General features: G+C 45.5%; 1 protein-coding gene across 1 annotated transcript in view; it reads right to left on the bottom strand.

The window, feature by feature from the left end:
• The window catches only part of LOC149339780 (solute carrier family 22 member 4-like), a 21,703-nt gene extending 7,580 nt beyond the window's left edge, over positions 1 to 14,123 (bottom strand). Inside the window, exons 1-7 of the mRNA XM_089550572.1 lie at positions 13,956 to 14,123; positions 10,464 to 10,580; positions 7,388 to 7,802; positions 7,064 to 7,167; positions 5,824 to 5,978; positions 3,359 to 3,527; positions 1,197 to 1,344 (exon numbers count right to left, since the gene is read on the bottom strand). Coding sequence (XP_089406698.1) covers positions 1,197 to 1,344; positions 3,359 to 3,527; positions 5,824 to 5,978; positions 7,064 to 7,167; positions 7,388 to 7,750 — 939 coding nt within the window. The 5' untranslated portion in view covers positions 7,751 to 7,802; positions 10,464 to 10,580; positions 13,956 to 14,123. The remainder of the gene's footprint in view (positions 1 to 1,196; positions 1,345 to 3,358; positions 3,528 to 5,823; positions 5,979 to 7,063; positions 7,168 to 7,387; positions 7,803 to 10,463; positions 10,581 to 13,955) is intronic.
• Positions 14,124 to 15,878: the final 1,755 nt, after the last annotated feature.

Genomic DNA, 15,878 nt, shown 5'->3' with positions numbered 1-15,878 from the left:
TTGGGTCGTTGCTGTCAGTATGAAGAGTCTCTCGCAGCAGCATGCATAACTTGAAAAGGGCGGGTAAGGAAGTTAAAAAATTCCACCTTAGTTTTTTTTTTTAGCATCTATGTGCTAAATTTAGATTGTGAGCCACGATTATGGCTTTTTACTTGAAGCTGTGTCACAATGGCACCTGCGTATTCTGATGGCGCAGAAAAATATCCAATGCGGCCAAGGTCTTGGCAGAGTTGCGGGTCTACTCGTAATCGTGGCGTACATAATTTATATTTTGTACGCTCGCATGTAGACATTTCTGCACGAGGCATTAACAGCGGCGAAAAGCCAATGACCGCTGAATTGCGAGTTACGATCTTGGATATTGGTATAAGAAAACAGTGCATCAGAGCTGAAGGTCCTCCAGGCTAAGGGTGGGCTTCTAATACTGGCACTAGAAGCATCCGAGCGCGTTTTGGACGTATCTATGTGTCGCCTTTCTCAGTGCTGCTTTGTAGTTCTTTAGAGCTACTGAAGTGTTGCGTGTACCACTGCTGCTGACAGCTAGGAGTGATCTTATCGTGCCTCTGAACAGAAGCACTAGAAACATCCGTGCTAGCACAATTGAAACATAGTTGTAGTGGGACGCGGAAAGCCGAGGCATAATTTGCAGAATCGATCCGCATTATCACCCTTACCAGGCACTGTATTAATACAAGTGAGCCAATGGCTCCAATTAGATATTACACGCTGACTGCAATGGTGACCGTTCTTCGGTGTGTAATATCTGTTCATCGTACGGGCATGTACAGCGTTTTCTCAAAAATATACGGACCAAGAGGTTTGGTTCTAAGACTTCCACTGAGGATTCTGCATTTAAACTTCGGTCAAGTGAGGACTACAGATCCTCTTGCCTTAAACTGGTCGGAACCCTAATGATGCGATACGCCCCAAACAGCTTGGTCCAATAGAAAATGAAGCGGGCTGCTTATGTTTAGCAAAGCCTGTACGCTTCGGGAGAGGTAAAACAAGCGAATTATCGTGCGAAGTCACACGAAGGGCGTCTCGAACTTTTTAAACAAGCTGCATCAGAAAGAGGCGCCATGTCTTTCTTTGTATCAATATTATCACTGCTATAACTAATTCCCTTTTCAGACAATTAAATAATAATTTATTATGTTACATTGATTATTCGCCTGGGATCAGTGGCGCGCACTCACCGCAGCCTTCGTCCGCTTCGCCTCTTCAATGATTTCATCGACCAGGTCTTCAGTACCGCGACCCTTTTTGGCAAACTTGGTAACCACTTGCTTGGCAGCCCGAAACCGGCCCGTGGCCATCAGCCATCTGGGAGACTCTGGCAAGAAACTGGGGCTAAAGGGTTAACGCCTGATCCTCCACCTTGGCAGTCCCCCCCCCCCCCCCCCCCCTTCCAAAGTGCATGCAGCACTGTGTTACACATGCGCAATCCTCATTGCACACATAGTACAGATTCCACAAAATGCGATGTCTTAACGTTGCTTCCACTTGAAGTTACATAGTGTGCCACACAGCTTGTGCTACTCTGTAGCGGCATTTTTCGTGGTAGGTGCTGCAATCCCAATCTGACAACTAGATGTGAGTATCGCCTTTGTGTGTCTGCGATTACGACCTTATTGTACGTTATGTCCTTGGTTATTGTGTATGGGGTTATTGTATGATGGTCAATTTTTTCTACGATTTGAGTCGATTCTGATTGCTCGTTGCATAGCGTTAATTTTTTGTTCAAAATGTTACCATTGCTGGCGTGGTTCACTCTCAAGTGTACTGTATGCTGTAGTTGTGTTTTTCTTTGTCGTCAATTTTAGAGCGACTTCTTTCTCTATAGGACTAAAGAGTAGCCTGCGCTACTGACATGCACCGAACGGACCCCTTCTTTCATGTCCAAATAGAGAGAGAAAAGAGCGATCAAAACTGTTGCAGACCATGTTAATAATTTAATAACTACTCAACTTCTATGCTGCGGGAAAGGCACCGAAAGATTCAGTCGGAAAGTTGTACAAAAACGTGGTACCATAAATGGCGAAATATCTGTCTTTAAGAGAGAACAGACAGCGAAATGCTGCTTTAAAAGACAGCAAAATGCTGGAGAAAGCTATTCTTTTAAAAGCAGAGACCTACCGTCCTGCCTGAAGACAGATGAAATGACATATACTATTCTTAAACGACGACAGAGAGCGACGGGTGAAAGCAAAGGCACGGCGGATATGCCAGCAATGCTCTGTCTTGGTGCAAACATTTTATGTGGTCGGTGAGAGAGGTTCTAAAATTTTCCAAGTAAATCAATGTCTTCTTAGTACGGAAACAATAAGTTTAATTCTTAGTTTACTCTTAGTGAGCCGAATAAGGAGTTCAGAATACCTATATACATTTTGTTATGAGTGCAATGTGCGCCACTGGCCTCTATTTTAAAGTGATAAGAATTTTTAGTAAAAATATGTGCAACATTTTAACATTTCAAATGAGCCCCAGTTGTCACTCTATGGGCGACTGATGACCCGTCCTGAGTAGCATCAAGGAAATGCGGCACTGAGCCTCAGTTGGTGATGAGGATTTTCTTGGTTATTGGGAAGTAGATTAAAGACCATAAATTTCTTGTGGATAAAGATGATTTGAAAACCTGAGCTAACGCGACTGTAAATCCTAGACGCGATATCTTTTTTATACGGTTGCGTACAAGCGTTAATACGTATAAATATTACGTTTACACAGTAACGTGTTGTTCAGAAGTAGCATATTTAATGAAGCTCGTTTTGCGTTGCATGAGGACCTTGGCTGGCATTGTCGCCCGCCTTTTCCTTTCACAACATATTAAAACATGCTGAGTTTGTTTTTAGAAAATTTTCTATGTTTTTGAAAATCATAGTTTGATTTTAGTTCCAGTGGATGATCTTGATCACCTTCGAGACATTACATGTATTTTAGTGGCCTGTATGTCGTCACACTGCGGCAGGATCAAGAATAAAGAAACGTAAGAGACGTATAATGACATATTTTTTTTTATGGTCGACGGGTCTAGCGCCATAGCTCCGTCCCTTGCCAATGCCCGCTTCTTTGCCAGTTATTCTGTAGTAACATTCGACCTGTCAGTCTTGCACTAACGCAAAACTACCTGGGGCCGTTTCTTGTAACGTTGCGTTTTCTTTGCTTTTGGTCCTCTTCCAATGGTTCCTACTTCACGGTCTACGTTACCGTGAACGCACGACCAGTAACAGTGACCAGAAGAAAGGAAAACGAAACAATGGCTTAATAAATACGGTCCCAGGACTTCGTTACACTTCAGTATAACGTGTCCACACTAGGTTTTGAAGAGTCAAGCGATGAATTCTGCGCAAACACCTACCAGCTGAGGGCCAGCAGTGGAGCGAGTGGCAGAGTAGCGTACAGTTGGGTGGCGCGCCACTCCCCGGTCAGGTAGTGGAGCCACGGTAGGAGGAGCATGCCCGTCGTCCAGCCCATGTCTATCGTCATCGTTGGCAGGTACCGGTACCGTGGGGACACCGTCTCCATCACTGGCGTGACCGGGAGGGAGCGGAGACGCGATTCACTCATTCCCGCGCTTTGTGTTGTTCAAAGTGATTAGAAATCAGCCGCGGGATCTGCTCACAAGAAGGCGTGAAATGAGTCTTAAAGGGGCCAGGGTAACTCATCAATAGAGACTTTTGGAACAGGATGACCCTGTCGGCTAGGGGCAAAGGGAAATAGCGGGTTGCGAGTGCGCATGCGCATAACAATAACGCCCCCCCCCCCCCCCCCATGCGCATGCGCACTAGCTCTCCGCTATGCCCCTAATCGAGAGGGTCCCCCTATTCTCAGTCTTAGCTCAACAGCCTACGCTCAAATATTGTGGCGGTTTTTCGAAAACCCGCTTTGAATCAGATGGTAATACGGAAAACTTACGGCATAGAACACATTGCGAAAGATGTTTAGTAAAAAATAGAACTACGTAATAGCTATAGTTTCTTGAGCACAAAAAAATATTATTCGTGCAATAACCGAAACAGCTTTTCCATTTACTACCGCTATGCAAAATGAAACTGCTTGCGCGATCGCCGTTTTAGCTCATTACAAAGATAATGTATTCGCTTTTCAACGGTACGCGTTGTTAATGCCAGTTAATGTTGATACGAGTGCACAAAGCCAAATATTTAGTGCCTGAAATAATACAATTGTGCCACTTGTCCGCCTGTGACTAGATATTTGAAAAAAACTACCATGCTATAAAAAAGAGTGGCTTCTGCAGAATTTTAATCAAATGTTAATCTCGGTATGTGAGAACGCTTTTTGGCTCCTGTGTACAGTTATTTAGAACCAGCGCTATAAAAAAATACCAAAATGTCAAAAAATGGCACGAATTAGCGGCCCTATAGCTTCCCATTTAACTGACAAAACGTATGCATATTTATCAGATTTGTGGCACGTGCGAATTTCGTTAAGGGCACAAAATTTCTTTGAGCTGCACTTGGTAGTTCTGTAGTTTTCTTTGTTCAAAATTAACCATAAACCTAAAAACGCTAATCATCGAGGTCCGGTGACACAGTATTAGACCACCGTAGTTTTATCCACTGGAGCCAAAAATCGCTCGACACATACGGATATTAACATTTCACTTAAACGCTGCAGAAGCAGCCCCCCCCCCCCCCCTTTTTTTTGGTGCAGTTGATTTTTTAAAAAAACTTGCCAAACTTGTGAAACTTGTCAAAACTTCTCGAACAATTGTATTGTTTTACGCACGACGTTTTTTGCACTACAGCTCGGCCTTCGTTCTTACTGGAGTCTGTCTACTGTGTTTTGTTGCTTCTACAGCAACAGCAACAAGAATGTGCTCTTCGCCATTCTAAGCTTCGCTCTAGGAACAAAACGGCTCCCATTCAAATATTTCAGAGTTCCAACTTCTCTCTGCGCATGCACAAAAATCATCCGTAATTAAATCATTCAAAACTCTTCTTTTACAGCTGTTTTTTATATATTCTTGGGAGCCCACTCTGAGCCTTCGAGTGACGGAAGCCCGTTGCAATGTTTGGCCGCGATCCACACACATCCGCGTCATTCAAAGTCGAGCCCAGACACCAAAGAGATAAGAAGAGAAGAATGAACAAGAGAAAGAAGAAAAAGGAAGAAGCATAAAAGAATAACCGGAAGTTAGAAAAAGAAGAGAATTAGAGAGAAGAGAAAATGGAGGGATGCCGTCGGAGAGAGGCAACCGGTAGGAAGAGAAAAAAGAAAACTACTCGCTAGACGGCTTAATTCAAACATTAGGACTTTGGACGACTGTTTAAACTAAGCCGTAGCTTAGTTTACGTAGGATTTGTTTTTTCCTCTCTACCTCGTGCAAGGTACGTGAAGTTCCCAGGCCAGCGTCTGCTTTTGAATCGCGTAGAGGGATATTTATGACACCCACGGAACTCTAAATCTCTGTAAGAGGTCGCAGAAATATTCTCACATATTAGAACCTCTGTAGTTTCATAGGCACCCTAAGTACCAGAATATTCTGCTGAAAAGCAGACCCTGTGGCCTGGGAGCTTTTGACGCACAATACACCTGACGACACTAGAGAGTCATAGCATAGAGCGATCCACGATCCGCTACCATGGTCAGCTTCCGCGCACTGCCAGCAGGCATGCGCTGATTGGTCCCGACGCAGCAGGTGAGAGCGCAGCTCTGGGCACGTGGCGCCATCTGGCGCCCTCAGCGTGACCTGCGCATGCATAGTGGAGCCCCGCGTAAGCGGATAACTGTAGTGGATCGCGTTATGCTATAACTGTCTATTAACAGATATCCGCAGTTTCAGCGGTTATATGATCTCACTTAGGGTGTAAATGACGTCCGTAAATCCAGATATTCCCAGGGCCATGGCGAAGCGCGATGCATAGTACATGGCGGCCGAAGTACAGAAGGTGGAGACTGCGCTAGCGCCGACCGACAGTAGGAGGCCGCCGATCATCGTCCTCTTCCGTCCAAACCTACATGGAAGGACACTCATGACGCTTAAGCGAAAGGATCAAGGACTGTAAGGAATAAATTGTGCAAAACAGACTACGCAGGAAAGCAAGACCTGACCATGTCTCTGAATTATGCCGACACAAAATTGACACATTGTTTTCAAACAGCAATCTACTCGCTTTTGCGTTGTTTACTGGGGCACGGCCTTTGTAAAAAACGTTCGCAATAATGTTCAAGTTGTACAAAAGTCCTTGGTTAATCGTGGTTCTCCTCGCTGCCTGTGAGCACCGCTTGGAACAAATTCATTGATTCTACTCATATAAGAAAATGGTTTATATATTACATTTTTAATGAAGTAAGTGTATTCGCCTTTGACACTTTATTCCTCAGATGTATCCCCTCCATTTTGCAATATTATAGGGAACAAGGTATGATCGTTCAGTTATTAACGCGATGACGTTAATGGTCCCGTTCACCAGAAAATCCGGTGTCGGCACTGTGAGTGAAAAATCACGAGCGTTGCTCTGGTAGGTGGACCCAAAGAGCTACCCTAGGAGGCAGGTGGGCCCCCTAGGTCACGTGACCTTGCGGCGTCATCAGAATCTTCCCACTGGATAGTGAGCACACTGCCTACCGTGGCAGGTGGCAGTCAAATTAATGATCGATCGCTCGGGAAGAGCAGCCTGGGTCGCACAAAGCCAACCGCTGGGAGCACCTGCCATCGCAGGGCAGTGGCGCATCGCTTAACCGCTGCACCACTGCGCCAGGAGGGGTATGAGCACTCCCAAGGATCTATGAATGTAATGTAGAGAATGACCTTCTGCATATTGTTGTCCTTCGTATTACGCATGGGAGCGGGACTAGTTTGAAGTAAAAGGCACCGATGGTGTTTTGAAGGTGACGCTTTGATATATGTTGGAATTCAACACGGCATGCCTAAGTTGCAACTTCAGAAGTGACTAGGTATCAAGCGCAGGTGATGCAGTTTTATACGTTACTCACAAATCATCTACGTTTTTGCTCTGAAAGGCCCTCCAGGCTATAAGTGGTGAAAACAAGGTTCGAAGCAAATACAGTGAATATAAAAACGGTGTCCTGTGCTCACCAGTCCGAAATTTGGGACGAGGCGACAGTTCCGACGACGATCCCAGCCATATAGACACTTCGGACCAAGGAATTCATCCACCTATCTCCGCATACCATGTTCCACTGAAAAAAATAGGAGCACCAAAACATCAGCTGTATAGTTAGAACAACCTCTACTATTTCTTCCAAATAAAATGCCCTTATAATTTCTAGTATACACATGAACACGCCCGTTTCCAATCCTTGGAAAGTATCGCCACTTACAAAAACCATTGTGTAGTATGAAGTTGGAGGTGCGATATTTCTTTGAGTAATTTTGTATTGAAGGGCACAAGCAGCATACCTCTTCGCTAACAGTCTTGCCGTAGACACTGTGGTCGTAGTCCCAAGATTTGCAGGCTTCCCAGCCACTTGCGTTAATTTCCTGGCCGTTTTCAATTACTGGAGAATAGAAGCATCCTTCCGTGTCATTGCCGGCAGTGTTGAGGCTGTAGTTAGCCCACAGTTGACTTGTGGGCGAAGAAGTCCAATTTGAAGCCGTTCCCAGGACGTCAGCGCAGCGAAAATTGAAGGCTGACGGCGCCATGAACACGGGCATCATCAGGTTCCACGTGGCCGGCAGGCCTCGCAAGAAGGCAAACACGAAGATGATTGCGTGAGCAGAGGACAAATTATCCAGAACGACATCCACGTTGGTCGAAGCCATGTCCCGGACTCTCTTTCAAGAAAGCAGCTCGTAAAAACCGCTGCGTCTGCACCTGCCACAAGAACAGTATTGCGCCGAATGCTTGAGAACTCACTGAATTTAGATGCCTCGAGCGGTCCTAGTTTAAGCACGGTGATTCGCATTCCTCCATGTTTCCCGTCACCCGAAGAAATATCTACGCGTTGAAATATTCACAGTGCATTAAGGCTGCCACCCTCCTCTTGTGCTTTCTTAACAGTTTTCAGGTTAGAAATGTGCATCCGGCAAAATCTTCGTAATGTTTTCAGGTAGAAAATAATCAGTAATATTTTTTCGTTTTCAGTCAGGGGTGGAGAGCTGAGCCGTAGGGCACAGCATGGCTCAGCAAAATGAAATCAAACAACATAACAAAAACGAAATGGTGACAGCCCTGATATGTTATCGTTTCCGAGCATTTTGAAATAACTGACTTGTGGCGTTATGTTAGAGGCTTTTACTGCTTTTCGAAATGTATTTTACTGCTTGCGAAGCTTCTTCGACACATCTGCACAGGGTCAGTAGCTGCAGTTCTTGGCGCGGCAGCGAATAAGAGAGGAACGAAGCGACGCAAGCGACTGACGGTCATGGGAGACGTTGTATTAAAAGGACTAGTGGGCATTTGTCAGACGTTTTGAACAATCAGATTTTGTTAATGACAAACCATTAGCACGGAGGAGATATCACATCGCACCCTTTTTGACCAAATCGGATTTGAAGACAAGAATAGGGAAGTCATTCAAAGATGGTTTTTCAGTGTCGATGTCGGGGACGTGTGAAGCTGTGTTTTTCTTGTGCATATTGGAGCAAGTTTTCTGCTGAAAATTCCCAAGATGCAAATGAGATTCCGCCCAAATGTTGCTAGCTGACTGTAGAATAGCACAAAGTCCCATGTGCCACTCAAAGGATCAAGGTCTCTGCTAAAAGGACGCGTTGGCAAACTCTGCCTCTGGTGTTCTACCTGCGCTTTGCACAATAAAAAAAGGCAGTAAAGTCAAAATTTCCAGGAGTCATGTTGCCGGAACAAAGCCCTGAGCGACTGGAAACGTTAAACTAGCCAGGTAATGCGCAGATAGGATAGGGTGAACTTTATTTGCTCTATTTTACAAGTTATTACGGTCCACAGAGGTCTTCCACCTTTCTGATGGCTTGCGGCCACTTTCTTGCAGGGTCGGCGCCGCTTTTCCAAGGCACCGCTGAGTTTGGCTGCTCGCTGATCATGGATGACCAGTTTTCTCTTGAGAACAGGGTTGCCGCTGGAGAGCAAACTCTCCCACTGTTCCGCACTCGTATTCTATGGAAAGCCTCGTTTCTTTTGCATTCCCACGTGTTTTGATATAGGGTGGGTTTGGCCCCACACCATGGGCTTATGTCTCTGTATTGATACGGGTACATTTTGCTTAGTATATGTAAGTTCGGAAAGGTTCCCGTTTGCAGTTTCCGCCAATATACTGCTTCTTGTTAATTTATAAGGTTTTGGGGGTGAGGACACTTTGCCCTCATTCCTCTGTAACAATTCAATATCTCCGAATACTCCGGGACTCGAGAACTCCTCGAGGGCCGCGTGTTGAAGCGCTGGGTTCGTGTGCTCGCGAGCTACTTCGTCGGCCCTCTGGTTGCCCTTGATTCCAGTGTGTCCCGGCATCCAGAAAATAGTGTGTCTCACTGGTTCTTTGGGAAAGTGTGCGCTAAGGAGTATGCGAGGTGCTTTAAGAGTGATTCTGCAGTTCATATAGTTACGGCATGCCTCTTTGGAATCTGTGACGATTACTAGGGGTATATTTGCGCGGTATCCCTCCACGGCCGCTAGAGCAACAGCCATTTCTTCTCCTTCGGTTACCGTGCAATCCCACGCCAATGCGCAAATGATTTTCTTATAGACCGAATTTATAACTGCAGCTACGGCTTTCTGCTCTATCTTCCCGGGGACCTTTTGTAGGAACGGCTGCGCAAACAGACATTCGGCAAACTTGATCTTTCTTGGAAAACATCAGTCATTACTTCTCACACTTTTCGTCTCTAAATGCTGTTGTTTAGAAAAAAAAAAAAGTTCAGGAGATTGTCATGATTGAGCAGCCTCTATACGTATGCCCTCTCTTCCCCATAAAGCTTCAAAGTATTGTGTAACTCGAAAGGAGAGTTACTGCGGCGTCACAGGCGCCTTTAGAACAAATGCGCGGCAACTGAATTCTCGCTCAATGGCAGCTGTTAGGTAATCACACCTGACCAAAATTTTCTAAAATGTACAGGAGGTACAACTTACCTAAAGATAACAAAACTTTTCAGCGCACAGAGAATTAATAACATGAATCGTAGTAATCGCCGTACACACAACAGATGTACCAAACTGGCCTCCATGGAGTATAGTCACAGCCATATATGCGTTGTCTAACTAAAGGTAAAAACAGTGCTAAATTTAACACAAACCACACAGAAAGACGGACAGGGCGGGCTGTTTGTGCTAAATTTAGCGCCGTTTTGACCTTTTGTTAGACAATTCCCCACCAGCTAGCCCAGCAAGATGTACTGTTGAACGAACTTTCTTCTAGTGTGGGCCCTTTCTTTTGTGTTGTGGCTTGTGTTAAATTTAGCACTGTTTCTACCTTTTGTTACACAACGCTAAACCAACTGGCCCAGCAACATATAGATGTGCTGTTTCTTTTCGAAGTGTCATTGTTGCGAGCCTCTGTGGACTTACCTAGTCAATGTCTCAAGCAGTGGAAGTGCGTACTTATGTGATGCTGCCCCAGTGTGCAACCTCTTTCTTGCGGCATGGTGAGTCTACATCTGTGCCTGCACACACGTGCCTCTGCACCTGTATGAAAATGAAATAACTCACTTGTCAAGGAACCTCTGCGTAAAGAAGTTCGCAGCTTTTACTGCACTGCCAATATGACTTCGTTTGCAAAATAACCTGCACTGGAGAAATTCAAGCACGGAACGGGAAGAATTTTCCGCTGTGTCTTCGTTAAATAGCAGCTACTGACGACATTTTTTTTTTCGTTAGCAGCCGGAGATATAAATGCTACGTTTAAATGTTGGAGGGGGCACTTAAGCTCCGTCACCAGCGATGTAGAAAAACGACAGATTTGATGCTTATCTATCCTTTTGTCACTGTGCGGTCTTCGTTGCTGGTTGTGCTTTGTCAGCCTCGCTGACAAGCGCAGTTGTTAATCCTGACTTCATTGTGTGCTTTCCTCTTTTTGTTCTTCGTCTTTTACTGACTGGTTTTCCTCAAAAATACGCACCAAATGGCTCAAATTTTAATTCTCCTGCGTAGATTCCTCTGCTAAGTCTTCAAGTTTAAGCTAATTCAAGACCTTACCATCCTGTCGTCCGTGCATTGCCTCTTGACGAGAGCCTCTACATCCTACACAATGCTAGGATGAGGCACAATATGCAGTCGGTTACATTTTCAGTCTCCACAAGGGGGCTCTTCCACGCCCACTTCTGATTTTCCCGTTTGCTGAAGAAGGTATGCATAACAGTAAATTATTTCGTTCTGCAAACTCTACTAACAACTCCCCCTTGATATTTATGGAACCAATGCCATAGTCATTCACTGTTTGCTATCCAGCTTCCTCTCATATCTTGGCACTGAAGCCGTCCGTCAGTACAGTATACTACATTTTTATTTGACTCAATGCCGATTCCACGTCTGGTACGAATGACATGAAAGCAGGGATATATCAGTACGAGGCGCATAGCTCCAGCACGTGTGGTCCTGTTCGCACACTAACTTAAGATCAAGGAAACGAATTTGTTTTCTGGAAATCCACAGGTACTCTGAAATGACTGGAGGGCTTTCTTAAACGCAGTTATTATATTCGAGAATATGTTTCTTAGGTCGTCCAAAGAACAATAAAGAAATACAAGAAAAATCATCAACATATCTAAACACTCTTTGCGCACTAGAACTAAATAGGCGATCACTCGGGATTCTGTCAACATTTGCTAGTTACAAGTTGCTTAACATTGGTGCAAGACAAGACCCAATACAAAGCCCCTCTTTCATATCATTCAGCCCATTCGAAGTTGTTAAAAAGAGGCATTATCACCACCTGTTTCAAAGAGGCACTGGAAAAGTCACGTGTGCACCTGATGGAAGCTAGTTTTCAGGATCAAGAAAAACGGCTACAAAAAATGGTTTATCCGCAAGACGTCATGGTATCGGTAGCCGAAGGGACGATTCACGACAAACGTAAAGGCGAGCCAGAAAAATATAAGAAAGTAGCAGTAATTCCGTACATGCACAGGATTTCACATAATCTTAAGAAAATAGGCAAGCGGCAGGTGTTCAAGTTGCGTTTCCAGCCCCTAATAAGCTTGCCAGACTATGTAAGATGACAAATCCGTTCCCTGTAAAGAAGCAAACCTGCACAAAGAAGCACAGGAAGAAATTTGTTGAGTGCACAGAAGGGGTTGTTTACTCCCTGCCACTGTCATGTGGTAAAGTTTATGTAGGTCAGACCGGAAGAGGTCTAAATGACAGGCTGCGTGAACACAACAAAAACCTACAAAACAGTAAAGGTAATCTGCCTTAACATTGTGTAGAGTGCAAACCAGGTATGTGCACTCTAGACTTTAATGTCAAGTCATTAACATAAACAGGAAACAACTAACAAAAGAGATCATGGAGGCAAGACAGACAAAATTACTAGAAAGTAAATTTGTCAGCTCGCCTTCTGTATTGCTATCAAAGAAGGAGTTCTTTTTCCTTGATGGCGAGAAGAAAAGTTTGATTGTGTGGCGCAAGTAGTTTGCAGTGGGATTGTGCAGGATATCTTCTGATGCATGCACCCTGCATAAAAACATACAGATGCGTTGAATAAATATTCAGTTGAAAGATAGCGCATAGGATGTCTCCTTCATGTTGTCCGTGTTCCCAGCGCTGCAGACTTCATAATCAATTTGATACAGTGTCAATCCGACAATGTGCTAATCCATCACGATGGAATCGCGCCAGACATTCACACCCCTTGTAGTCAACTCAACGCTCCTTATCAGCCGTTATAGTGCTGTGGTGCGTTTACGTTTATCAGCACTTTAACCTGTCTCGTAGCGCGCGGCCAAGCTTTACTACAAGGGCAAAACTACTGAAGGACTCTGGCTTTGCCTAGGCTGATAACTGTCCCTTTCGGTGATCCGCACTGACATTCAGAGACTGGCAGGCTTGAGGGAAACATTCAGTGGAATCAGTACGTTCAAACGCGTAAGCAAAATAAGTTCGCGTTACATTTTCTACAACCGCGGAAGCAATGACCATATACGCTTGGGGAACACGCCTTTGACATGAGACGACGTCACGAGACACTATCGTGGGGAAAAGTGCGTTTTACGCAATGCAGGAGTAATCGGTTCTCGAGAAGGTCCAGCCATTTCATGCCCCCGTATCACCGCGATATCGTTTCAAGGGCTGCACAATCACCGGCTGCCGCAATGCAACGAGAGTGAAGAATTTTCTTAGGCACATCCGAACTTCTGTGCATATGATCCTGTTTTTGCCACTTATTGCGTGCGCTTCATGGGGCAGTTTTCTGGCAGTCGCGACGATATACCTTGTTAGTATGGTTCACTGTCTTTATCTTTGTTGAACAATACCAATCAGTCGAGAAGCAACAAGAAATTCGGTAAAAGCAACCTGTAGTGGCCTTATGTAATACGCCCGGCAAAAACATTCGCTTTCCATGCATTTGCTAAGAGATCTAATCGGAGTCGCCCAGACTTTTATGCACTTAAGTGAGCGATGTTGTTTCAGGCAAAGAAGATACTGAAATAGCATGAACAAGATCAATAGCCGCCGTGCAGGAAACGTTCAGTGTGGATTCTTCTGAACCTATTGAACTAAAGAAAACAATAAGCACTAATTTCACAATACCGCTCATACGATGGTAACATAAAAACAATTGTTGTAAAAGCGATTCTCCTGCATGGTGGAAAAAAAAAATCTCCGCACTCACAATTATTTACTTATCTTTATTTACAATAATGCAAGTCTCAATACGAAACCGTCGCAGGCAGGTGACCAGTATAATAGAAAGTTCAAAATAATAAAAAGCAAAGTACAAAAACTTTGAACTTTCATTCAATAAATTTGGGACTGTGCACAGATGCTTCAGCTGGCTACTTTATGAAAAAGCCCCACTTTCAGCCGCAACAGTGTCGGGGTACACAACCTCCGCCCACTCACCGTGCCCGGTCACTGCAGTCCTCGCGGTCACGATCGAGTGAATGCGCCTCCGAAGCTGGCGACGCATCGTGAACGAGGCGGCGGTGCAAGACGATGCTGATTGCTAGCCTGCTGCCCCATGTACGATTACGGTTATCTCAACACGCTGCCGGACCACAACAAGGGAAGCCTTCAGCTCTCACTGGTCGGCATCGTTGTTGTATGCGCACTCTTATATTACTCACAAGAGCCGCGAGGCAAATCGGGCAGCGCTGCCAGAAGCGAAAACTGATTCGTCCAGTTGCTGCCGGATGCCGACGATGGCTCATGTTACTCCTGCGCGTGACTCGACGACGCTGCTGTACCGCCAGCCGCGATCGCCGTGTAATGGAGACTCGTGCGCGATCATGTGACTGTCACCGTATATAACTGGAATACGCGCTGTTCCTGCCCTGTGAGAGTAGAGCAAACGGTTGAACTACGCCAGCGACTATGGTAATGTCTACGCCCGTTACCTGTTCTGCCAGTTACGCGCTCTATGCTTCGGCAAGTGTTTTCGAAATTTCATATTAAAATATAGCGTTAAAATGGGGTGCGAGCGGCCAACAGAGTACAAAAGGCGACTGTTCGCTGTATTCCCTTCGATCTTGTGTGCGGCGGGTTTTCGCGAGCGTGTACTTACACTTTGACTGTATGGCCGTTGTCTCGGCATCGCGAAGTCCCACGTCACGATTCCCTCGCCGCTGTAGCTTGCTCTCCGCTTTAAAGGCGCAACTTCGGATGTTCCTTGCAGTCATCGCTCGCGGCTACTTTTGAGAAGTTCGTACGACGCTTATTCTTTACTGCGTTACTGAACAACTGAATTCCGACCGGCTCACGAGCCTTTGCCACTTGTGATGCAAATCGGTTATTTATTTATTGCAAGTACACCCGGCCAATTATTTCACAGTACCACGCGAGCGTCGACCAAACTAAAGACCAAACTGCTTGCCAGCGCCTTATCGCGGCGCGGAGCGGTGAAGCCAGTGAGAATAACCGCGTGCTCGCAAGTTTTCCTACGCAGCGATTGTCGTCTGCTGGCTCTTCCCACTATCGCTGCACAACCCCTGCCACGGTTGCTGAGTGCACAAATTGTTGGCCGAGCCGACATAGCAGAGACAGGTGAAAGTGGACTGCATTTTATGGCCAGCATTATTGCACGATTGTTCATACGCTGCAAAAGGATTAACAAAACAAGCAAACAAGACAAATTCTTCGTTTAACGGAAAAGAAGGCGCCTCGTTGGATGTTGGTGCACAGTGAGGCACTGTTTATTGAGGCACTTTCTACACCTTGCATGCCATGACGCCTGCGTTCGCTTCAGCGCACGTGCATGCAAGTGCGCCCCCAGTGCGCTGCCTGTAAGCCAGGAAATGTCCATCACACTCAACTCCAGCCATGCGTTGGGGTAGTGAGTCATATAGAGCAGGCACGAGATGTATGTCGGCTTTGAGCAATTCCCATTCCCCCTTGACGGCTTCCCAGAGCTCGTCGGGAGTCGCGTGGTGCAGACCCATTTTTGAGAAGTTGCTCTTCATTACTCCCCACACATCCTCAATTGTGTTGAGATCGGCTCCTTGGGGCGGCCATAACAGCGTCATGATGCCGACTTCCTCTAGGTAAGCCTTCACAGATCGGGAAGTATGAATAGGGGAAGGTCATGTTGAAGATAAAAAAAAAACCGTCCCTGAAAGGGCCATGAAGCATGTGGGGAAGGAGTTTATGCTCAATAATTTCAATATGTGCGTCTGAGCAGAAACGTCCGAGAATCCGATAGATGGGCATGGTATAGTCAGGGTCATACCTATACGAAAGTAAAAACAGCTGGTGTTAATATCTGGGAATAATACCACATTCTCGGTGCAATTTCAAGTCAAAACTTAGGGGCTATAACACAGAAGAAAA

Source organism: Amblyomma mixtum, chromosome 6 (assembly GCF_055824585.1).
Source record: "Amblyomma mixtum isolate Tamu chromosome 6, ASM5582458v1, whole genome shotgun sequence".
NCBI lineage: Eukaryota > Metazoa > Arthropoda > Arachnida > Ixodida > Ixodidae > Amblyomma > Amblyomma mixtum.
This window is presented reverse-complemented; position numbering and strand designations above follow the sequence as displayed.